The sequence below is a fragment of the Melanerpes formicivorus genome, unplaced genomic scaffold (assembly GCF_026170545.1).
Source record: "Melanerpes formicivorus ecotype bairdi unplaced genomic scaffold, bMelFor1.0.p_v2 SCAF_174, whole genome shotgun sequence".
Taxonomy (NCBI): domain Eukaryota; kingdom Metazoa; phylum Chordata; class Aves; order Piciformes; family Picidae; genus Melanerpes; species Melanerpes formicivorus.
In genome coordinates this window covers 256,231-279,323 of record NW_027142526.1, presented here as the reverse complement: position 1 = coordinate 279,323, position 23,093 = coordinate 256,231, and the positions used below count along the sequence as shown (strand labels likewise).

General features: G+C 56.2%; 1 protein-coding gene across 1 annotated transcript in view; it reads left to right on the top strand.

Annotated features, from left to right (window-relative positions):
- Positions 1–23,093, top strand: part of LOC137457369 (serine/threonine-protein kinase 26) — a 41,582-nt gene that overhangs the window by 6,896 nt on the left and 11,593 nt on the right. The window contains exons 3-4 of the mRNA XM_068169270.1: positions 14,392–14,622; positions 21,810–21,866. Of these exons, the coding sequence (XP_068025371.1) occupies positions 14,392–14,622; positions 21,810–21,866 (288 nt within the window). The remainder of the gene's footprint in view (positions 1–14,391; positions 14,623–21,809; positions 21,867–23,093) is intronic.

Below are 23,093 nucleotides of genomic sequence, written 5' to 3'. Positions count from 1 at the left end.
TGACATGCTGTCCTTACTAGCTCCATGTATGTTGTTTCTGAAGAGATACAGAGTTGGTGAGGAGTCTATCCCAGCAGGACTCGCTGTTCCAAACCCTGCCATTTCTTTCTGACTTCCAATAATGGAAAGTCAAATTCCTTCCTCATGCTGCCTCACTACTCTTGACTCCATTTCAGAGCTGTCACTTGCTCTTTCAGTTGGAACTTCTGGCAGGTCTTCTAGAACAAGTCTGTTCTGCTGCTTAGCTGAGGATCACTAAGCACACTCCTGAGCTCTGAAGGAGACTTGGTTTTGTGGAGGGATGCCCTTCCAGTGGTACTCTCTGAAATCCACCCTGCCAGAGGGATTCTGCCATAGGCACCTGCTGGAGAGAGTCCAGCAGAGAGCCACGAAGCTGCTGCAGGCAGTGGAACATCTCCCTGTGAGGACAGCCGAGGGAGCTGAGGCTCCAAGCCCGAGCAGAGGACCCTGAAGTCTGCCCTCATTGCTCAGGGATGTCCAAGGACAGCACAAGGGGCACTGGGGCAAGCTGGAGCAGAGGAGGGAAAACTGTCCCTGTGAGGGTGCTGAGCCCTGGAGCAGGCTGCCCAGAGAGGTTGTGGAGTCTCCTGCTCTGGAGGCTTCCCAAACCCTCCTGGATGTGTTCTGTGTGACCTGCCCTGGGTGATCTTGGTGATCTCTTGAGGTCCCTTCCAACCCCTACCATGCTGTGATTGCAGGCCAAATACCCAGGGAAAAGGCCTCCAGTAACAAAGCAGTGACAAGCTGACAGCACCTTGCTGATCTCATTCTTCCTTGGGTCTTGCACATGTGGCTTTGCAGGGGTAGGCTGTGCTGATTGGGTGCATGGCTTGGGAAGAAGCCTGGCTCCAGCTTGGATCTTTATGAAGTAAGCTTTGCAGAAGTGTGTAGGTGACACTTGGAGGTGTCAGGCCAGGCCTGGGTTTGCATGGCCCTGGCTGAGGCACTGTTGTGTGGAAGGGCTCTCTGCTGGGAGCTGCCTTGGTTCTGCAGGGACTCAGGGGGCATCAGTGAAAGCGAACAGAGAAGGAGAAAAGTAATCTGCAGTTTTCACACATGAGCTGGGGAGGAGGGAGTCTGTGGGTCTAGGGTGGCTTCACTGCTTTCAGGAGCCATGTGTTCAGTCCTGAAGAACATGAAGTATTTCCTGTTTCCCCCCTGGTTCTGACTCTGCAGGCTTGCCTTTCAACTGGGGGTGCTGAGGGGTGCTGAGCTGCTTTGCTGGGTGTGCTTTGCTAGATGTCAGGCTGTAGTTCAGTGCAGGCTTCTGTGTTGGGAGCTGAGCACAGGGTAGGAACACCACTTTACAGCACAAAATGACCAGGAGTTGTGTAAAGCAAGGTGTGTGACTCTGATGTGTGTGAATCAAAGCCATGGAACTGTGAGGGGAGCAGGATCACCTTGCTGGTGAGCTCTCACCTAGGGAAGGGCCATCTGGCAAGCAGTTGTGGCAAGAGCATTTTCCCATCCCTGCAAGCTTTGTTCCAGCCTAGTTGGCAAGAAGAAGCTGAATTTTTTTCCAGGGTGTTTCTCTTCCTCCCCTACCCCTCCCCATGCCTTTATGTAATGAGATGCTTTGCCCTGTTGGGTAGGAGCTGCAGAGCAGTTGCAAAAGGGCTTTCCTGCAGCAGGCAGGTGCTTGCTGGCAGGGAGGCTTCTTGCTGCCTTTTGGAGCTGCATTTCAGTTCCAGGATTTTTCCCCTGTGTGCTCCTCGTGGCTTCAGGGGCAGTGTGATTGCTAGGACCAAGGGCCAGTGGTGCAGTGCAGAGCACAGCTTTCTAGCCTTGGGGAGAGGGCAGCAGTCTTCCTTTCTCAGAATGGTCCCTGCCAAAGCTGAAGGAGTGGTGTGATGTCCTCTAGCCATGGCTTCCCCCTTGGGCTTCACTGCAGGCAGTGGTTGTGCCTGGAGACTTCTCTGTGGTAAATAAACTTGGGGTCTGCTCTCTAACTACACTGTGTTCTGGAGCCATCCTTTTCCAGCTAGCATTGTTCTACTGTGTGGCCTGTAAGTAAGTAATAACTACTTCAGCAGAGACATTTAACAAAGAGAAATGTGCTTCAACTTCAGGGCTGCCTGTTATTTATGGGGAAAACTTGAAGGTAAAAGCTGTGTCATATCCTGGGCTGCAGCCAGAGCAGGGTGGGCAGCAGGGCAGCAGAGGGGATTCTGCCCCTGGGCTCTGCTCTGCCCAGACCTCACCTCCAATCCTGCCTCCAGTTCTGGTGTCCCCAGCAGCAGAAGGACACAGAGCTGCTGGAGTAAGGCCAGAGGAGGCCACAAGGATGCTCCAAGGGCTGCAGCAGCTCTGCTGTGAGCACAGGCTGAGGGAGCTGGGGCTGTGCAGCCTGGAGAGGAGAAGGCTCCAGGGGGACCTCAGAGCTGCCTGCCAGGAGCTGAAGGGATCCTGCAGGAAGCTGCAGAGAAACTTCTGCTGAGGGGGTCTGGAGCCAGGCCAAGGGGGAAGGGTTTGGAGCTGAGGCAGAGCAGGGTCAGAGTGGAGCTGAGGAAGAAGTTCTTCAGTGTGAGGCTGGGGAGACTCTGGCACAGGCTGCCCAGGGAGGCTGTGGCTGCCTCCTGCCTGGAGATGTTCAAGGCCAGGCTGGATGAGGCCTTGGGCAGCCAAGTGTAGTTGAGAGGCTTCCCTGCCCATGGCAGGGGCTTGGGGTAGATGATCTCTGATGTCCCTTCCAGCCTGAGCCATTCTGTGATCCTCTGGTCCACAGCATGTGATGGTTTGGGCCAAGCTGAGGCAGAGCAGGGTTAGAGTGGAGCTGAGGAGGAAGCTCTTCAGTGTGAGGCTGGGGAGACTCTGGCACAGGCTGCCCAGAGTGGTTTTGGATACCCCTTCCCTGGAGGTGTTCAAGGTCAGATTGGATGAGGCTTTCAGCAACATGTTGTAGCTGAGAGATGTCCCAGCCCATGACAGGGGCTTGGGATAGATGATCTCTGAGGTCCTTTCTTTGGTTCTAACTTGTGGCTCCTAACACAGAGCAGTGAGGAGGGCTGTGCAATTGCTGAGGCAGATGCCCTTTCTAACCTCTAAACAGTAGGAGACTGCTCCAAGTGCTGCAGTGAGCTAGTCTCTGGCTGGCAGAATTGTGCTGTAGCTGTTCCTTTAAATGGGTGAGGCGAAAATGAAGCCCCACCCTGTGCTGATAAGCAGCCTGCTTGCAGAGGGGAGAAGCGTCCTGCTAGCAGTAGGCTGAGCTCAGGCAGGCTGAGTTCTCCCTGCTCCATGTGGCTTTTGGGATCTGCCTGCAGCTGAGGTTTTTCCAAAGCAGTTGATAGCATGGAGAGTACAAAGGTGCTTCAGCAAGGAGGGATCACAGGAGTGCCCTCTCCTGACCCTGGTCCAGGTGAGCAGGCAGCTAGGGCACTGAGGTGGGGTGGTGAGCCACTCAGCAGGCTCTTGTCCTGGTGCTCAACAAATGAGATGGAATTGCTTTTGCAAGACCAGCAGAAGGGAGCTGGGATGCTCTGGATGCTGGAACGTGTCCAGAGAAGGGCCAGGAGGATGGTCAGAGGGCTGGAGCACCTCTCCTATGAGGACAGGCTGAAGGAGTTGGGGCTGTTCAGTCTGCAGAAGAGAAGGCTCCCAGGTGACCTCATTGTGGCCTTCCAGTATCTGCAGGGGGCTACAGGAAGGCTGGGGAAGGACTGCTCAGGATCTCAGGGAGTGATAGGACTAGGGGGAATGGAATGAAGCTGGAGGTGGGGAGATTGAGGCTGGAGGTGAGGAGGAAGTTCTTCCCCATGAGAGTGGTGAAGCCCTGGAATGGGTTGTCCAGGGAGGTGGTTGAGGCCCCATCCCTGGGGGTGTTTAAGCCCAGGCTGGATGAGGCTCTGGCCAGGCTGATCTAGTGTGGGGTGTCCCTGCCCATGGCAGGGGGGTTGGAACTAGATGATCCTTGTGGTCCCTTTCAACCCTGAATGATGCTGTGATACTATGATACAACCTGTTGGTTTCATCATAGACTTACAGGTTGGCTTAGGTTGGACAGCAGAGATCAGCTACTCCAGCCCCCCTGCCATGGGCAGGAGAACCTTTCTTGAACTGACTTCTGCCTGCATCTGAGACTCTCCACCTTGAGCAGTCTGGTCTAGTGGAAGGAGTCTGTGGAGGGAGAGGAGTGTGGTCCTCTAGTCTGCACATTTGGAGTGCTGTGTCCAGTTCTGGGCTCCCCAGCTCAAAAAGGACTACTGGAGAGAGTCCAGCACAGGGCCTCTGAGATGCTGAGGGGTCTAAAACAGCTCTCACCTGAGGAGAGCCTGAGAGAGCTGGGGCTGATTAGCCTGGAGAAGAGGAGGAGGCTGTTGCTCCCTACAGCTACCTGAAGGGGGGTTGTAGCCAGGTGGGGGTCAGCCTCTTCTCCCAGGCACCCAGTGACAGAAGGAGAGGACACAATCTCAAGCTGTGCCAGTGGAGGTTCAGGCTGGATGTAAGGAGGAAATTCTTCCCAGCAAGAGAGATTGGCCATTGGGCTCTGCTGCCCAGGGAGGTGGTGGAGTCCCCATCCCTGGAGGTGTTTCAGATAAGACTGGATGAGGCCCTTGGTGCCATGGTTTAGCTGATCAGGTGGTGCTGGGTGAGAGGTTGGCTTGATCATCTTGAAGGTCTTTCCCAACCTGGTTAATCCTGTGATCTTTAAGGTCCCTTCCAACCCAAACCACTGTAGGATCTTTCTAGCTGCAGACCATTTAGCCAGTTGAGTCTTGTTCAGAATGCAGTGCAGCCCTGGACATTCAGTGAGTGCTCCTTCCCCCCCAGTCCTGCTGACAGCTTTGGCAGGCATTGCTGTGAGCAGACTGCAGGTTGTGCAGCTGCATGCAGGGCTTTGGGGATGCTTTTAGCAGGTCCTGGGTAGGTTAAGAGGAGGATGGAAGCAAAGGGAGGGCAGCTCAGTGGCATGGGAAGCTTGGGGGTTGTTTTGCTCAGAGTCCTCTTCACAAATGACTTGTGTGAAGTGTTGTTAGTGCCTGCCTCCAGGAGCAAGGCTTTGGGAGCAGGGTTATGATTCCTTCTCTTTGCTTATTTGTGCTGTTCCCTCATGCTGTGTGAGCCCAGAGAAGGAAGGGCTGGGAATAGAAGCAGCAAGTTCAGGCATTTCCATTTTCAGCACAAAGTGCACTTGACAGCTTGCATCTGCTGCAGGGCAGGGATGGTGTGAAGGTGAAGGAGATTCTCTGCTTACAAATCTGCCAGGGGCTGGGCTGGAATGCTGGGGTTGGACAGCCAGAGGGATTTTTGAGCAGCTCACCTCCCTTAGAATCATGGAATTTTTAGGGCTGGAAGGGACCTCAAGGCTCAGCCAGTCCCAAGCCCCTGCCATGGGCAGGGACACCTCACACCACAGCAGGTTGCTCACAGCCACCTCCAGCCTGGCTGCAAACACCTCCAGGCAGGAGGCTTCCACCACCTCCCTGGGCAACCTGTGCCAGTCTCTCACCACCCTCATGGGCAACAACTTCTTCCTCACAGCCAATCTCAATCTCCCCACTTCTAGTTCTGCTCCACCCCCCCCCAAGTCCTATCCCTCCCTGACACCCTCAAAAGTCCCTCCCCAGCTTTCTTGGAGCCCCCTGCAGATCCTGCAAGGCCACCAGAAGGTCTCCTGGGAGCCTTCTCCTCTCCAGCCTGCACAACCCCAACTCTCTCAGGCTGTCTCCAGAGCAGAGCAGCTCCAGCCCTCTGCTCCTCCTCGTGGCCCTGCTCTGGACACCTTCCAGCCCCTCCAGAGCCTTCCTGGCACAGAGGCTCCAGAGCTGGCCCCAGAGCTCCAGCTGTGGTCTCAGCAGAGTGGAGCAGAGGGGCAGAATCCCCTCCCTGGCCCTGCTGGCCACACTTCTCTTGCTGCAGCCCAGGCTCTGCTTGGCTCTCTGGGCTGCAAGTGCTCCCTGCAGGCTCCTGCTGAGCTTCTCCTCCCCCAGCACCCCCAAGGCCTTTCTCCAGAGCTGCTCTCAAGCCAGCAGCTCCTTCAGCTGCTCCTCCCCAGCCCTGTTCTCCAGACCCTTCACCATGCCCTTCTCTGGCCATGCTCCATCCCCTCAATGTCCTCCATGGAATGAGGGCCCAAAAGTGAACCCAGTATTCAATGTGTGGTCTCAGCAGTGCCCAGTGCAGGGGCCTGCTCCCTGCCCTCCTCTTGCTGGCCACACTGCTGGAGCTGCAGCAGTGGTGTATGGCAGCAGGGCCACTAAAACCTGATCAGAACAGAGCCACACAGTGTTAGTTTTTTGGCTTATTTTTGCTTGTTTCCTACTGAAGATCTCCAGGTTCTCACTCAAAATGCTGAGTCTGGGCCTTGTCAGGTTGAGGAAACTCTTCATGAAGTGTGTAATGGAGGTCAGGTCCCATTTAAGGACAGCAAAGCTCAGATCTGCTTTTTGAGCCTGCTGTGACTTGCCCCAAATGGTAGGGCTTGGAAGGGACCTCTGGAGGGCATCCAGTCCCACCCCTGCCAGAGCACAGGAATGTGTCCAGGTGGGTTTCCAAAGTCTCTAGAGAAGGAGACTCTGCAGCCTGCTCCAGGGCTCTGCCACCCTCAAAGTAGAGCAGTTTGTGTTCACGGTGAGGGGGAACCTCCTGTGTTCCAGGCTGTGCCCATTGTCCCTTTTCCCCTCAGTGAGCAGCACTCACAGAGCCCAGCCCCATCCTCTTGACCTCCACCCTTCAGATGTTGATCAGCATTGAGAGGACCTCAGCTCAGTCTTCTCTTGTCCATGCTACACAGCCCCAAGTCTCTCAAGCCTTTCCCCCTCCCAGGGATGCTTCAGGCCCCTCAGCACCTTTGTGGCCTCCACTGGGCTCACTAGTAGTTCCCTGTCTCTGCTGGGCTGAGGAGCCCAGGGCTGGACACTATCCAGCAGGTGGGGCCTCACCAGGGCACAGCAGAGGGGCAGAAGCACCTCCTTCAGCCTGCTGGCCTCTCTTCCTCATGCCCCCCAGACTAAAGTGGGCTGCCTTGTCCACAGTGCAGCTGGCTGATGGTGACCTTGTCCACCAGCACTCCCAGCCCTTCCTCCACAGAGCTGCTTCCCAGCAGGCACCCCCTCAGCTGTGCTGCTGCAGGGGATGTTGTTCCTCCCCAAGTACAGGAGTCTGCACTTGCCCATGCTGAACTTCTCCTCAAGCCTCCCAGCCTGTCCAGGCCTGGCTGGGTGCCAGCACAGCCTGGGTGTCAGCCACCCCTCCCAGCTGGGTGTCCCCAGCAAGCTGCTGAAGGTGCACTCTGGCTCTTCATCCAGGTCCTAGATGAAGGTGTTGACCAAGCCTGGCCCCAGCTTGCCAATGTGGCAGCTTGGTACTTCATACAATGAAATTGTGGTGCTGGTAGGACAGTTTTCTCTTCAGCATGTGTCAGACAGCTGCAGGAAGCAGGGCAGCAGAGGCTTCACTGTGCTAGCTGAGTCTTGCCCAGCACTGCAGGGCAGCAATCGCAGCTGGGCTGCAGGTGGAGGTTGCTGAGAGGCAGGAGTGTGTGCGCAGGGTGGAGGAAAAGCCCATCTCCAGGTTGCACCTTTGGGCTGGGTGTCTGCTTTTTCCCTCTAAGTTCTGCTGGGTCTGAGCCTGCATCACCTGCAGCCTCTTTGCTGTGTGTGCACACAGGCCTGGGAGCTGTTGGTGTGCTTCAGCTGTAACAGGGTTTTAAAGGAGCAGTGGTGGGAGGAGGAGGTGGGGAGGAGCTGCAGGACTCTTTTGCTCCCTGTGGGGGGGGTGTGTGACTGTAAATTGTTAGAGAATGTGTGGTGTGTGCTAATGGGTGTGCTTGAGAGCTGAAACCACCTGCAGGTGGTGCCTGGAAAGAGACAAGGGAATCACAGGATGGTAGGGGCTGCACTGAGTCTCACCCCTGCCAGGGCAGGGCACACAGGACACAGCCAGGTGGGACTTGAAAGGCTCCAGAGCAGGAGACTCCACAGCCCCTCTGGGCAGCCTGCTCCAGGGCTCAGCAGCCTCACAGCAAAGAAGTTTCTCCTCACATTGATGTGGAACCTCCTGGGTTGCAGTTTGTATGGTTGCTCCTTGTCCTATCACAGGACACCAGTGAAAAGAGGCTGGCCTCTTCTTGCCACCACCCTGCAGGTGTCTACAGACATTCATCAGATCCCCTCCCTGCCTTTCCTCTCCAGACCAAACCTGTGCAGCAAATGCATCACAAATGCAGCCATGCCTCATCAAACCTCAACCCAGTGTGAGAGCTGTGGCTTCACCACTGCTGAGCACAGGGGCAGGATCCCTGCCCTGCTCCTGCTGGCCACACCATTGCTGCTTCAGGCCAGGCTGCTGGTAGCCTTCTTGGCCACCTGGGCACCCCCTGGCTCATGTTCAGCTGGCCATCAGCCAACACCCCCAGGTCCTTTGTTGTTGCTCTCCTGTTGCAGCTGCACTGGCCAAGAGGATGCTGCGGTGGTTTAGGCTAGGGGGTTTGATCTGGGGCTTCTGAGCAGGTGGTTGGGTGAGATGGGCTCCTGAGGTCCCTTCCAAGCTGAGTTATGCTCTGATCCTGTGACTGTTTATACACATGAATGGACCCATACAGATGGCCAGGACCTGTGGTTGTGTAAGGGAGGAGGAGAGATTCTGCTGGTTCTGGGGACTTGAGCATCTCCCCTGTGAAGAGAGCCCTGGGGCTGTTTAGTCTGGAGAGGAGAAGGCTGAGAGGGATCTGATCAATGCCTATCAATGGCTGGGGGGCAAGGGGAGGGGGCCAAGCTCTTGTGGGTGGTGCACAGCAGTAAGCCAAGGACCAATGGATACAAACTGGAACACAGAAGGTTTCAGCTCAACATGAGGAGAAACTTCTTTGGTGTGAGGGAGCTGAGCCCTGGAGCAGGCTGCCCAGAGAGGCTGTGGAGTCTCTGGACACATTCAAAACCCCCCTGGATGCATTCCTGTGCAGATTGCCCTGGGTGATGCTGCTCTGGCAGGGGCTTGGACTGGGTGAGCTCAGGAGGTCCCTTCCAACCTCTAATGTTGTGTGATCACTAGCACAGGCTGTGGGGTTGTGGCCTGGTGAAGTGCTGGAGCTGCTGAGCTCTGCAGAGGCCTTGCAAGAGGGCTGCTGCTGGAGCTGGCCAGGCTGGAGCTGGCTGTGCCAGTGTGCCTCTGCTTGGCAGACCTGCTGCTGCTTTTGTCTGTGCAAACAGGCCTGGGGAGAGCAGGAGCTTCTCTGCCTGCTTTGTCTGCTGAGAGGTGTTGGGAGAGGTGGTGATGGAGGCCATGCAGTGTTTGTTGTGCTGTCTGCTGCCCAGCAGAGTCCTCAGAGGAACCACTTTGGTTTGCTTTGTTTCTCTTAAACAACCACAAGCATTTGTGCAGGCAGCTTTTGCCATGCAGGGCAGGATCAGGGGTGGCAGCTGGGGCCTCTGCTCAGGAGTGTTAGATAGTGTTGAGACCTCTGAGTTTGTACCAGAGCAGAGCTCAGCTGGGAGTGTGCTGTGAGAGCTGCTTGGTGTGTGTTGGAGGGGTGCAGGCAGTTCAGTTTGTGTGAGCTTTATCTCCACCCTTTGCCACAGCAGGAGGGGGATAGGCAACCTGATCTCATGGAAAGTGTCCCTGCCCATGGCAGGGGGTTGGGACTGGATGATCCCTGAGGTCCCTTCCAACCCTGACAATTTCAGGATTGCTTCACAACAGAGACCCATAGAAGTGTTTGGGTTGGGCAAGCTCTCTAAGATCATCCAGTCCAAGCACCACCCTGAGTGCCATGGCCACTAAACCATTCTGTCTGCTCACCTCTGGTCAAACAAACTGCTTGTAGAACAGCAGCCCTGCCAAACAGTCCCTTGGAAGGCAAGGCAATTGGAACAGCTTCAACACAGCTTAAAAGACAGCTTTAGAACAAAGAGTGGGCTGGGAAAGAGCTTTGCTGCTGCCTCTCTCAAAGGACATGATCCCCCTCTGAGCTGCTCAGAAATACCTGCCCTGCTCCTCCAGGGTCCTGCAGTCAGCCTCGGTGGATAGCAGGAGCTGTCTAAAGCTGACTGCTTGCTGGGAGAGGATTTGCTCAGAATAGAAGGATGTGACTCTTCCCTCTAGTAGCCCTGCACAGTTTGTTCTCCTCCAATGCCCCTCTGTTCCACCTCTCCCTCCTGGGGATCTACCTGGAGTTCCACAGTGGTGGAGAGTCCATCTGTTCCTCTCTCTCCCTGTACTGCAGCACTCCCATTAATGGCCTTAGGACTTGTTGCAAGTTCAAATAGGGTTTTAAGGCTCTGATTCACCTGAAGTAGCTTGGAGGAGAGTTTGGAGGCCTGGCTTGTGTGGTTGGTGAGAGGGAAGAGTGTGTAGAGGATTGTGTCCACCCAGGAGCCCAGAGGCTGTACTGCTTAAGGCTAGTCTCCAAGCAAAGCCCAAGTTCCACAGCTTCACAGATTGCACTGGGTTGGAAGGGACCCTCCAAGGTCACCATGTCCAAGCCCTGCAGGCAGCAGGGACAGCTCCAGCCAGAGCAGGCTGCACAGGGACACAGCCAGGCTGAGCTTGGATGGCTCCAGGCATGGAGCCTCAAGCACCTCCCTGGGCAGCCTGTGCCAGTGTCTCACCACCCTCCCTGTGCAGAGCTTCCTCCTGACGTCCAACCTACCTCTGCCCTGCTCCAGTTCCAAACCCTTGTCCCTTCTCCTGTCCCCACAGCCCCTTCTGAACAGTCCCTCCCCAGCTGCCTGCAGCTCCCCTGCAGATAGTGAAACCTTGTCCTTTGAGTTCATCAAGCACTTGTGAAGGGCTGGCTGAGCTGCCTAGGCTTGTGATTAAATTGTTGGTTCTCTGCTGTGTCTGGAAGTGTCAGACAGGTTTCAGCTCAGCAGCAGCTGCTAGTTAGCCTGAGTGATTTCTGGGCTCTCAGCTGCCAAGGTCTCCAAAGGAGGATTAGCATTGTAGGGTTACTGACAGCTTTTGCTAGGCCTCTCTCAACTCTGCTGTTTGTTGGGGGGTGTCTTTGTTGGCTGGAAGGGGAGAGCTCTCAGTTAACTTCCCCTTACTGCAATTAATGTGGTGTAGGAACACCCTTAGGTGGGGAGCAGCCTAACTAGCAGCAGGGACAGGCTGGGTGCCAGTGCTTGCTACTTCTGCCACACCTCTCCCTACAAGAAGGTTTTTCAACACCTGTGAGTATAGATTTGAAAGCCCTAAAGAGATTTGCAAGTTGTTGTTGTTTTTTTTTTCTTAGAAATGAACAAAGCACAAAATGAGAGAATTGTTTGGGTTGGAAAAGGCCTCCAAGACCACCCACAACAACCAGCACCCAACCCCTCCATGGCCCAAGAGCCATGGCCACAGGGTTCTGGAACGCCTCCAGGGATGGGGGCTGTGCCAACCCCTGACCACTCTTGCACCAAAGACATTTTTCCTCATCTCCAGCTGAAGGCTCCCCTGGCACAACTTCAGCCATTTCCTGGCCTTCAGTCACCTGATGCAGGGCAGAAGAACCCAACCCCAGCTCACTGCAACCTCCTTTCAGGGAGCTGTAGAGAGTGATGAGGTCTCCCCTCAGTCTCTTCTCCAGGCTGAACAACCCCAGATCATGGAATTGCCAGGGCTGGAAGGGACCCCAAGGCTCAGCCAGTCCCAACCCCCTGCCATGGGCAGGGACACCTCACACCACAGCAGGTTGCTCACAGCCACCTCCAGCCTGGCTGCAAACACCTCCAGGCAGGAGGCTTCCACCACCTCCCTGGGCAACCTGTGCCAGGCTCTCACCACCCTCATGGGCAACAACTTCTTCCTCACAGCCAAGCTCAATCTCCCCACTTCTAGTTCTGCTCCATCCCCCCAAGTCCTATCCCTCCCTGACACCCTCAAGAGTCCCTCCCCAGCTTTCTTGGAGCCCCCTGCAGATCCTGGAAGGCCACCAGAAGGTGTCCTGGGAGCCTTCTCCTCTCCAGACTGACCAGCCCTAAGTGAACCCAATGTTCAATGTGTGGCCTCAGCAGTGCCCAGTGCAGGGAGTTGCTCCCTGCCCTCCTCCTGCTGGCCACACTGCTGGAGCTGCAGCAGTGGTGTATGGCAGCAGGGCCACCTTTAGGCAGCTGGGAGGTTTCCTGGTCGTTTTGGTGAGGTTCTGTCTAACTAAAAGGTTTCTGAGCACCCCCAAGTCCTCCTGTGCAGGGCTGCTCTCAATCTCACCACCTCCAGCCTGGGTTGCTGAGGGCTGTTCTGTTCCAGGTGCAGCACCCTGCACCACCAGCAGGCTTGCATCAGATGAATGTATTTCCTGCCCACTGAGTTCCAGTTCAGCCATTAATTACAGACATGCATTATGCAATTAAGTGAAAGGTAAAGGAGCCTGAGCATGGAGGGAGTCAGGTACAAAAGTCATTTCACTTTCTATGTTCCACCACTGTAGAATGGAAGGATGGAGCTGCTCTTCATATTCATCTTCTTGGTGCAGTAATGCAGGAGAAGGGGACTGCAGCAGCACTAACAGCATCACCCAGGCAGAGAAGCCTGAGCCTGGTAGCTGGCCTTAGTCAGATGAAACATCTCATCCAGTCATGCAGTGTGGAGCCAGCTGTGAAGGGCCTGCAGCACCCAGTGTTTGCCAGCAGATTCCCACAGCTGCTCAGGTCCAGCATCCTCAGGGCAGCTACAGGTGCTGGCAAGCCATCCAACGAGGGGCAAGGGCTTTGAGCTGGGAGAGGGGAGGCTGAGGCTGGAGAGGAGGAAGGAATTGTCGAGAGTAAGGCTGGGGAGGCACTGGGAGAAGGCTGTGGCTGCCTTCCCCCTGAAGGTGTTCAAGGCCAGGCTGGATGAGGCTCTGAGCAACCTGCTCTGGTGTGAGGTGTCCTCACCATGGCAGGGGGTTGGAACTGGATGATCCTGGAGATCCAACCCAGCCCACACCATGACCCTATGAAAAGGGACTGAGTGCTGTTCAGAGAAGGAGTAAGAAGGCTGAAGCAGAATATTGAAGCAAGGGTGTTGATCAGGACTGGCTGGTAACACCCAAACATGCCAGAAAAATGGGAGCACAGCAGCAGGCAGCACAGCACTGCTGAGGACACCCACTCTGCTGAGTAACTACACTGGTTAGTACACAAACAGCTTCCATTTCTCAGCTCCATTTGAGCAGCCCTGCAGAGAAGGCCTTGGGGGTGCTGGGGGGGAGAAGCTGGGCAGGAGCCAGCACTGGGCACTGGCAGCACAGAAGGCCAAGGGCAGCCTGGGCTGCATCCAAAGCAGTGTGGCCAGAGCTGGAGAGAGGATCCTGCCCCTCTGCTCTGCTCTGGGGAGGCCTCACCTGCAGGGCTGGGGCCAGCTGTGGGGCCTCAATGCAAGAGAGACTTGGAGCTGATGGAGAGGGTCCAGAAGATGCCATCAAGATGATCAGAGGGGAGGAGAGCCTCCCCTGTGGGGCCAGGCTGGAAGAGTTGGGGCTGTTCAGCCTGGAGATGAGAAGGCTCCAGGGAGACCTGCAGCAGCCTCCCACTATCTGAAGGGCTCCAGGAGAGCTGTGAGGGATATTTTCACAAGGGCCTGTAGAGCTAGACTGAGGGACAGTGGTTTGGAATTAGACAAGAGGAGACTGGGATTGGATGTGAGGTGTAGGGTCTGCAGCAGGAGGCTGCTGGAACACTGCAGCAGGCTGCCCAGGGAGGTGGTTGAGGCTCCATCCCTGGAGATACTCCAGGTCAGGCTTGGTGGGGCTCTGGGCAACCTGATGTGGTGGAGGATGTCCCTGCTGCCTGCAGAGGGGTTGGGCTGGATGAGCTCTGGAGGTCCCTTCCAACCCAGACCATGCCATGGTTTCAGGATTACTCTTGAGGAGAGCAATCATTTGAGCTAAGGCAGCTCAGCTGCTGCAGCACTGGGCACTGGCACTGCCAAGGGTACCCTCCACAGCCAAGGCTTCCTTTCTTGAGCTGTGATGGAATGGAATGTGATGATGGAATGAAGCTGGAGGTGGGGAGATTCAGGCTAGATGTGAGGAGGAAGTTCTTCCCCATGAGAGTGGTGAAGCCCTGGAATGGGTTGTCCAGGGAGGTGGTTGAGGCCCCAGCCCTGGAGGTGTTTAAGCCCAGGCTGGATGAGGCTCTGGCCAGGCTGATCTAGTGTGGGGTGTCCCTGCCCATGGCAGGGAGGTTGGAACTAGATGACCCTTGTGGTCCCTTCCAGCCCTGACTGATTCTATGGTAACTGCAAGCAAAGGGCAGCATGGCACGAGGAGGCAAGTGCAGACTCTGTGCTTCCCCTGCTGTGAACATCTGCAGACACAGCTGGAGACCACAGATGAAGTCTGGGGCTCCCTTCCAGCCCCAGCCATTCTAGGATGAATCTGGATGATGTGCTCCTTGGGGAGTAATGAGGGTGGTAGCTTGGAGGCACAGTGAGCGTTGTGTTTCATTGCCCCCTTCCTTTTGTGCCTAGAACCACAGGGCAGACCCCGAGGAGCTCTTCACCAAGCTGGAGCGCATCGGCAAGGGCTCCTTCGGGGAGGTCTTCAAAGGCATCGACAACCGCAGCCAGCAGGTGGTGGCCATCAAAATCATCGACCTGGAGGAAGCTGAGGATGAGATAGAAGACATTCAGCAAGAGATAACTGTGCTCAGCCAGTGTGACAGCCCCTACGTAACCAAGTACTATGGATCCTATCTAAAGGTAAGGTGCAGCACCCGGCTGGGCTGAGTGCAGCTCGGAGAAATCAGACCCCAAGCAGGCTGCCCTTGCCCGGCGGCTTGCGGCCCGGGGCTGCCCTTGCCCGGCGGCTTGCGGCTTGGGGGCTGCCCTTGCCCGGCGGCTTGCTGCTCGGGGCTGCCCTTGCCCGGCGGCTTGCAGCTTGGGGGCTGCCCTTGCCCGGCGGCTTGGGGGCTGCCCTTGCCCGGCGGCTTGCAGCTTGGGGGCTGCCCTTGCCCGGCGGCTTGGGGGCTGCCCTTGCCCGGCGGCTTGCTGCTCGGGGCTGCCCTTGCCCGGCGGCTTGCAGCTTGGGGGCTGCCCTTGCCCGGCGGCTTGGGGGCTGCCCTTGCCCGGCGGCTTGCAGCTTGGGGGCTGCCCTTGCCCGGCGGCTTGCAGCTTGGGGCTGCCCTTGCCCGGCGGCTTGCGGCCCGGGGCTGCCCTTGCCCGGCGGCTTGCGGCCCGGGGCTGCCCTTGCCCGGCGGCTTGCGGCTTGGGGGCTGCCCTTGCCCGGCGGCTCGGGGGCTGCCCTTGCCCGGCAGCTTCCTGCTTGGTTTCAAACAGAGCTTTTCCCTTTGATTTGCTCCTTCTGCTGCTTGCTTCTTGAGATTGGGACATAGACACTACGGCTAGAAAAGAGCAGAGCTGCTGGAGCGTTCCTCCTGCCGTGTCTATTGCTTAGGGACCTGGGGTTGTCCTTCACTTCCATCTTCAGATTTACTGATTGTGTCAGGTTGGAAGGCAGCCTCCAAGGGCATCTTGTCCAACTCCCTGCAGGCAGCAGGGACACTTCCAAATAGATCAGGCTGCCCACAGCTGCATCTTGAATGCCACCAGGGATGGGGACTCAACCACATCCTTGGGCAGCCAATATTTCACCACCCTCCCTGTGCAGAGCTTCCTCCTGATGTCCAACCTACCTCTGCCCTGCTCCAGTTCCAAACCCTTGTCCCTTGTCCTATCCCCACAGCCCCTTCTGAACAGTCCCTCCCCAGTCTACCTGGAGGTCCCCCTCAGATATTGAAATGCAGCTCTGAGGTCTCTTTGGTTCCTTCTCTACTTCAGGCTGAGCAGCCCCAACTCTATCAGCCTTTCTCTGTAGCAGAGGTACTCAGCCCTTTGATCATTTTGGTGGCCTCCTCTGGACCCTCTCCAGCAGCTCCAGGTCCCTCTTGTATTGGGGGCCCCAGAACTGGAGGCAGTGCTGCAGGTGAGGTCTCCCCAGAGCAGAGCAGAGGGGCAGGATCCTCTCTCCAGCTCTGGCCACACTGCTTTGGATGCAGCCCAGGCTGCCCTTGGCCTTGTGTGCTGTCAGTGCCCAGTGCTGGCTCCTGCCCAGCTTCTCCCCCCCTCCAGCACCCCCAAGGCCTTCTCTGCAGGGCTGCTCTCAATCTCACCACCCCCAGCCTGGGTTGCTATCAAAGCAGCCTTCTGGGCTGCCAAGGGGACAGGAGGCTGCCCAGGGGCATTGTGGTGTCTTTCTCTGGAGCCATTCAAAACCTGCCTGGGTTTGATCCTGTGTGACCTGCCCTAGGTGACCCTGCTCTGGCAGGGAGGGTGGAATGGATGATCTCTGGCATTGCCTTCCAACCCTCCCATTGTGTGAGATTCTCTAATTGTGCAGCATAGTAGGGCTGAGAGAAAGCAAAATTGCCATCAGCAGAGTTATGTAACCAGTGTGAAATGTCCTCTGAGGCATCATTGAAACCAAACAAACACCAATGAAATCCAGACTGTTGAGTTGAAGGCTTTCCAGCCTGCAGAGCTGGCAGGTATGATCCCCTTGAAATGCTGCTGCAAGGATTTGTGTGGGGCTCAGAGGATCTCAAAATCAACCCAAACCTGACCCAAGACTGGAGTGGTCATCAGTTAGAGCTGCCTTAAACAGCTGAGCTTTGGGGCTTGCTTGCACTGTGAGCTTTTGGGGGTCATTTCTTTTTGATTGGTAGTTTTGGGGCTTTTGTTTGGAGTTTGTTTTCACTTGAGGTTGGATGTTTGGGTAATTGGAGTGCTTTCTTGCTTTCCATGTGCTTTTGCTTGTGGTGGTGGCTCTTTGGCTGTTTGGGGTGGCTTTGGTGGTGGTGTTTAGGCATTTCTGGTCCCCTAGAGTATAGCTGCATTTTGGATGTCAAAGGCAGGTCTCTGAGCAAGGTTCCTGTGCCACACTTCTGCTGTGGTGACACAGAACTGTTTGCAGAATTGACTGAGGAGTGTTCTTGGAGCTGCTTCCCTCTTTTGGTCACTGAACTGTCACATTCTGGGGCCTTCCAGGACCTGAAGGGCTGCAGGAGAGCTGGGGAGGGAGTTGTGACAAGGGCTGGGAGTGCCAGGATGAGGAACAATGTCTGAAGAGTTTTCTTGAGAGTGAGGTTGATGAGACCCTGGCACAGGTTGTGCAGGGAGGCAGTGGCTGCCCCGTCCCTGCAGGTGTGCAAGGCCAAGCTGGATGAGGCCTTGAGCAACCTGGGTAGTAGAAAGTGGGGGGGTTGGAATTAGATGGTCTTCAGGGTCCCCTCTAACCCAATCCATTGCAGGAATCCATGAATCCATGAGTGATTTTGTTTCCTGCACTCCTCTTGCTGGGCTCAACCAAGGGGTTGTTTTTGTTTATAATAGAGCTCTGAGCTGCAGTGGAGTTTGCTGTCCTGTGTCATAGGAGCAGGCTGCCCAGGGGGGCTGGGGCTGCCTCCTCCCTGGAGGTGTCCAAGGCCAGGCTGCTTGAGCAAGCTGTGCTGGTGGGAGCTGTCCCTGCCCATGGCAGGGGCTTGGAACTGGATGGGCTTTGAGGTCCCTTCCACACAAACCAATCTATCAATCTTTTGCTGGAGCTTACTCTTAGTTTTCAAACCAATCTGAGGTAAGCTTGGAAGCAGCAGATGGTTCTTGGCATCCCTCGTAGTCAGTTTCAGTTCTTCCTTCCAGGAGGACAGCAGGTTTGCTAATGACAAGGTTGTTTAGGACTCAGACATGAAAGAGGAGATGTTACCTGTGAGGGGTTTCTAATTGCAGCCCTTGTGGATGAGGGGTTTGGACTGCCTGCTCTCCATAGTCTGCAGCTTTACTCTTTGCTGCACTTTGGGATGCAGAGGCACGCTTCTGATCCAGCTATAACCCTGGAGCTTGAACAGTTGCCTTCTTCTGAGAATCTGCCATTCTGCCTCCAGCTGTATCTTCAGAAAGCCTCTGGGGAGATGCTGGGGCAGCAGTCAGGCTCTGAGGCTTCCTTAGTGAAACCACACTTCCCCCTGGGTCACCTGAGGCATGAAGCCCCTTGGTCCCTGCATTAGCTTGGCCCAAACCATCACATGCTGTGGACCAGAGGATCACAGAATGGCTCAGGCTGGAAGGGACCTCAGAGATCATCTACCCCAAGCCCCTGCCATGGGCAGGGAAGCCTCTTAACTACACTTGGCTGCCCAAGGCCTCATCCAGCCTGGCCTTCAACACCTCCAGGCAGGAGGCAGCCACAGCCTCCCTGGGCAGCCTGTGCCAGAGTCTCCCCAGCCTCACTCTCAACAACTTCTTCCTCAGCTCCACTCTAACCCTGCTCTGCCTCAGCTCCAAACCCTTCCCCCTTGGCCTGGCTCCAGACCCCCTCAGCAAAAGTCTCTCTGCAGCTTCCTGCAGGATCCCTTCAGCTCCTGGCAGGCAGCTCTGAGGTCCCCCTGGAGCCTTCTCCTCTCCAGGCTGCACACCCCCAGCTCCCTCAGCCTGGCCTCACAGCAGAGCTGCTGCAGCCCTTGGATCATCCTTGTGGCCTCCTCTGGCCTCACTCCAGCAGCTCTGTGTCGTCCTTCTGCTGGGGACACCAGAGCTGGAGGCAGGATTGGAGGTGAGGTCTGGGCAGAGCAGAGCCCAGGGGCAGAATCCCCTCTGCTGCCCTGCTGCCCACCCTGCTCTGGCTGCAGCCCAGCACACAGCTGCCTGCTGGGCAGCAGGAGGCACTGCTGGCTCCTGGGGAGCTGCTCAGCACCCAGCACCCCCAAGGCTTTTTCTGCAGGGCTGCTCTCAGCCCACTCAGCACCCAGCCTGGATTGGTGCCTGGGGTTGGCCCAGCTGCAGGACCTTACCCTGTGACTTGTTGACCCTCCTGCAGCTGGCCCTGGCCACTTCTCAAGCCTGTCAAGATCCTTCTGGATGCCATCCCTGCCCTCCAGTGAGTCCAGCTCAGCACACAGCTTGGTGCCAGCAGCAAACCTGCTGAGGCTGCCTCCATGCCACTGCCCCTGTGGCTGACAGAGGTCAAACAGCCCTGGAGCCAGGACAGACCCCTGAGGAGCTCCACCTGTTGCTGGTCTCCAGCTGTGTCTGCAGATGTTCACAGCAGGGGAAGCACAGAGTCTGCACTTGCCTCCTCGTGCCATGCTGCCCTTCGCTTGCAATTAACATCACAGCTCAAGAAAGGAAGCCTTGGCTGTGGAGGGTTCCCTTGGCAGTGCCAGTGCCCAGTGCTGCAGCTCTCCTCAAGAGTGACCCTGGGGCCATGGCATGGTCTGGGTTGGAAGGGACCTCCAGAGCTCATCCAGCCCAACTCCTTCTGCAGGCAGCAGGGACATCCTCCACCACATCAGGTTGCCCAGAGCCCCACCAAGCCTGACCTGGAGTATCTCCAGGGATGGAGCCTCAACCACCTCCCTGGGCAGCCTGCTGCAGTGTTCCAGCAGCCTCCTGGGCAGAACTTGTTCCTCACATCCAATCTCAATCTGCTCTGCTCTCATCTCAAACCATTGCCCCTGGGGCTGTCCCTGCAGGCCTTTGGGAGCAGTCCCTCTGCAGACTTCTTGGAGCCCCTTTCAGGCACTGAGAGGCTGCTCTGAGGTCTGCCTGGAGCCTTCCCTTCTCCTGGCTGAGCACCCCCAGCTCCTCAGCCTGTCCTTGCAGCAGAGGTGTTCCAGCCCCCATCATTTTTGTGGCCTCTTCTGGCCTCACTCCCTCAGGTCCCTGTCCTTGCTGTGTGTTGGAAACTCCACAGCTGGACACAGCACTCGGGTGAGATCCCAGCAGAGTGGCAGAATCAGCTCTCCTGATCTGCTGGCCATGCTGCTTCTGCTGCAGCCTACTGGCTGGTCCAGCTGTGCTGCTGCCTTACTTGAAGCAAGAAAAAGGTTAAAGGTATTCAAAGTTCTCCTACTTCTGGAAGGTTTTGGCCACACAAATGCTTGAAGGTTGATAAGATTCTTGAGCTGTGGCTCCCATCTGAGAGGCAGAGCTGCTCCTGGTGCCTGCAACGTCATGTCCCTTGCCTGGGGGTTTCAGCATCTGTCCTGCCCTCCTGGAGCCCCCTGGGCTTGCTCTTCTGCAACTAAAACCAGCCTGGGGCTCTCCTCAGCTGTTCAGGTTTGCCTCTGGAGAAGTCCTCTGGTAGCATCCAGAGAGATCCATCAGCATGAGCCAGCACTTAGTGTGCAGCAGAGCTTGGGGCCCATCTGGAGGGTACTGCTTGTTCTCCATTGGCTATTTATACTTGATTGGGCTAACAGAGTTAGGGACAAGGTTGTCCCTGCCTGCCTGGGAGGTGTCCACCCCCAGCTCCAGTGGGCAGCAGCAGCTTCTTTCACCAACACTTACTCACTGGTACCTTAGACTGTTTGCAAGTCCTGCTCAAATGCTCCAGGCATGTCTGCTAACCACAATGTTTGCCTTCAGCTGGAGCTCCTTGCAGGTCTCCTCTGCTGACAAAGTCAGGCTTTATGAAATCTGCTAAAAGGAGGCAGCCCTTCCCTGCTGAGCTCATGGTGTTGGAACAGCCTCTGCTGCATGGTGAGAGGCTGCAGTTCAGAGGGAAGGGAATAGAGCACCCTTTGTGAGGGGCACTGGATGTGGGGCTTTCAGAAGCTGCACCTTTGTTTGCCTGGGGAGTGTTCTTCTGGCTTCTCTCCCTGGTCAGGCAGCAGCAGGGAAAGCATAGAATGGAGAAATCAAGAGGCCTGAAGGAGTGCTTCTGCTGGTGCTGATACCAGGAACTAGCTCCAGCCCCTGAGTGGGGCTTCAGCAGGTCTGCTTCCTAGAATGGTTTGGGCTGCAAGGGACCTTCAAGACCATCCAGCTCCAGCCCCCAGCCATGGGCAGGGACCCCTCCCACCAGCACAGGCTGCTCAAGGCCTCATCCAGCCTGGCCTTCAACACCTCCAGGCAGGAGGCAGCCACAGCCTCCCTGGGCAGCCTGTGCCAGAGTCTCCCCAGCCTCACTCTCAACAATTTCTTCTTCATCTCCAGGCTCAATCTCTCCTCTCCCAGCTCAAAGCCATTGTTCCTCATCCTGGCACTCTCAGCCCTTGTCACAAGTCCCTCCCCAGCTCTCCTGGAGCCCTTCAGGTCCTGGCAGGCTGCTCTGAGGTCTGCCTGGAGCCTTCTCTTCTCCAGGCTGCACAGCCCCAACTCTCCCAGCCTGGCCCCACAGGGGAGGTTCTGCAGCCTCTGGAGCCTCTCCAGCAGCTCCATCTCCCTCATGCTGGGGGCAGCAGCATATTTGTTGTTGCAGTCCCATTGTGGAGGGGTGCATGAGCCTTGCAATATCCCTGGGAACAATAACAATAACTATTGCTTTGGGAGGTACCTTGAGCCCTGGATCTTACTGAACTGGGTTGCTCTTATCTTTGACCTTTCTATGGCTGATTTGAAACCTCTGCTCTGAAAGCTTTGCACACCTGGAGAGCTTGGGAGGGTTCCAGGTGCAGTTTCCCCTGGCTGCTGGCTCTCTGACTCAGCAGTAACTCTGAGCTGTGTTTTCCTCAGATGAGAGGTGTGGTGATGTGACAAGGGAGGGTTGCTGTTAAAGCTGGAATGCTGCTTTATCAGAGAATTAATATGGCAGTGCAGAGAGAGCTTCTCCTAAGAACTAAAGCACTCAGCTTGAGCTGCAGCCACCCCCACAGCACTTCCTCTTTTGCTCCAAGTTCCATTGCTTCAGGTGGAATCATTTCAGACAGCAGCTAACAGCAGCTTGGGGGCGGCAGGGCCGGGGGGGTGGTGGGGGAGGCAGGGTGTGGTTTTCTTGGTTGCTTTTTGGACTAGAGCAGTCAAAGTTTCCCCTGCTAGTCAGATCTCTTGCACAGGAGGTCCCTTGTGATTGGGTGACTCCTGGGGTTCTGCCCTTGCACTCCTCTGCCTGTGCTGCTCCTGGAGCGAAATGGAGTGAGTGTTTGCCATCTAACAGCTGCCTTTTGCCTTTGCAGGGCACAAAACTATGGATAATAATGGAATACCTGGGTGGAGGCTCAGCTTTGGATCTTGTAAGTATGTGTTGGGGTTTTTCCTTTCCCAGTGGCAGTGAAGCTGATTCTATTGTGCTTCCCTGTTGCTTCCTAGAATCTAGTCCCTGGAGGCAGCTGATCTGCCATCGGTGCTCCACTGTAATGCTCCAACAGGTGTGAGTTTGGTAGGCCTGGTAAGCAGCAAGGTTGGTTATTTTGGTTTGATTGCTGCTTTATTGCTTTCCCTGTGTCTCCAAGCATCAGGAGACATCCCTTTGTTCTCAGGCAAGTGTCTGTGGTGGTAGGCAAAGTGTTGTTCATGGAGTGGTAGAATGGTTTGGCTTGGAAGGGACCTCTAAAGCTCCTCTTGTCCACCCCCCCTGCAGTCAGCAGGGCCATCTGTAACTGGATCAGGTTGCTCCAAGCTCCAGCAAGTTTGCCCTTGAAGGGATGGGGGTCTCAACTACACCTCTGAGCAACCTGTTGCAGTATTTCCCCAGCCTCTTGGCATACATGGGGGGGTTGGGGTTCTCTGTCCATTCCCTGCCCCCTCCTCCCAGGAGACTTCACTGCACTTGAGTTAAAATAAATCAATAATGTTGCTGTGGGGCTGGGGCTGAAGAATGACTGGAGTTTGCTCACAGAGCCCTGGGTAAAATCACTGCTTAAAAGCCATTGGGCTTTGTATTTCCAGCTGAGGGTGAAAGTGCTCTTGACTTGAGCTAGTGCAGCATTGATGAAGGCTGTAGCTCAGAGTACCAGAGCACACTCCCGTGGATGTGGTTTGCCTCTACTTTCAGTACAGCTCTGCCTCAGCTGTAAGGCTCTGAGGTCCACCCTATCCTGTAAGCTGCTAGAACTCCATCTCTGTGTGCTTCTGAGGGGCAGATGGCCTGTCTGCAGTGCTGGTTCCAGGTGTGCTAACACTGCACCTGTCTGCAGGAGCTGAACTATGTGCTGAGCTTCACAAGCCCTGAATGAGGCCAGGCTGAGGGAGCTGGGGGTGTGCAGCCTGGAGAGGAGAAGGCTCCAGGGGGACCTCAGAGCTGCTGCCAGCACCTGAAGGGATCCTGCAGGAAGCTGCAGAGAGACTTTTGCTGAGGGGGTCTGGAGCCAGGCCAAGGGGGAAGGGTTTGGAGCTGAGGCAGAGCAGGGTTAGAGTGGAGCTGAGGAAGTTCTTCAGTGTGAGGCTGGGGAGACTCTGGCACAGGCTGCCCAGGGAGGCTGTGGCTGCCTCCTGCCTGGAGGTGTTGAAGGCCAGACTGG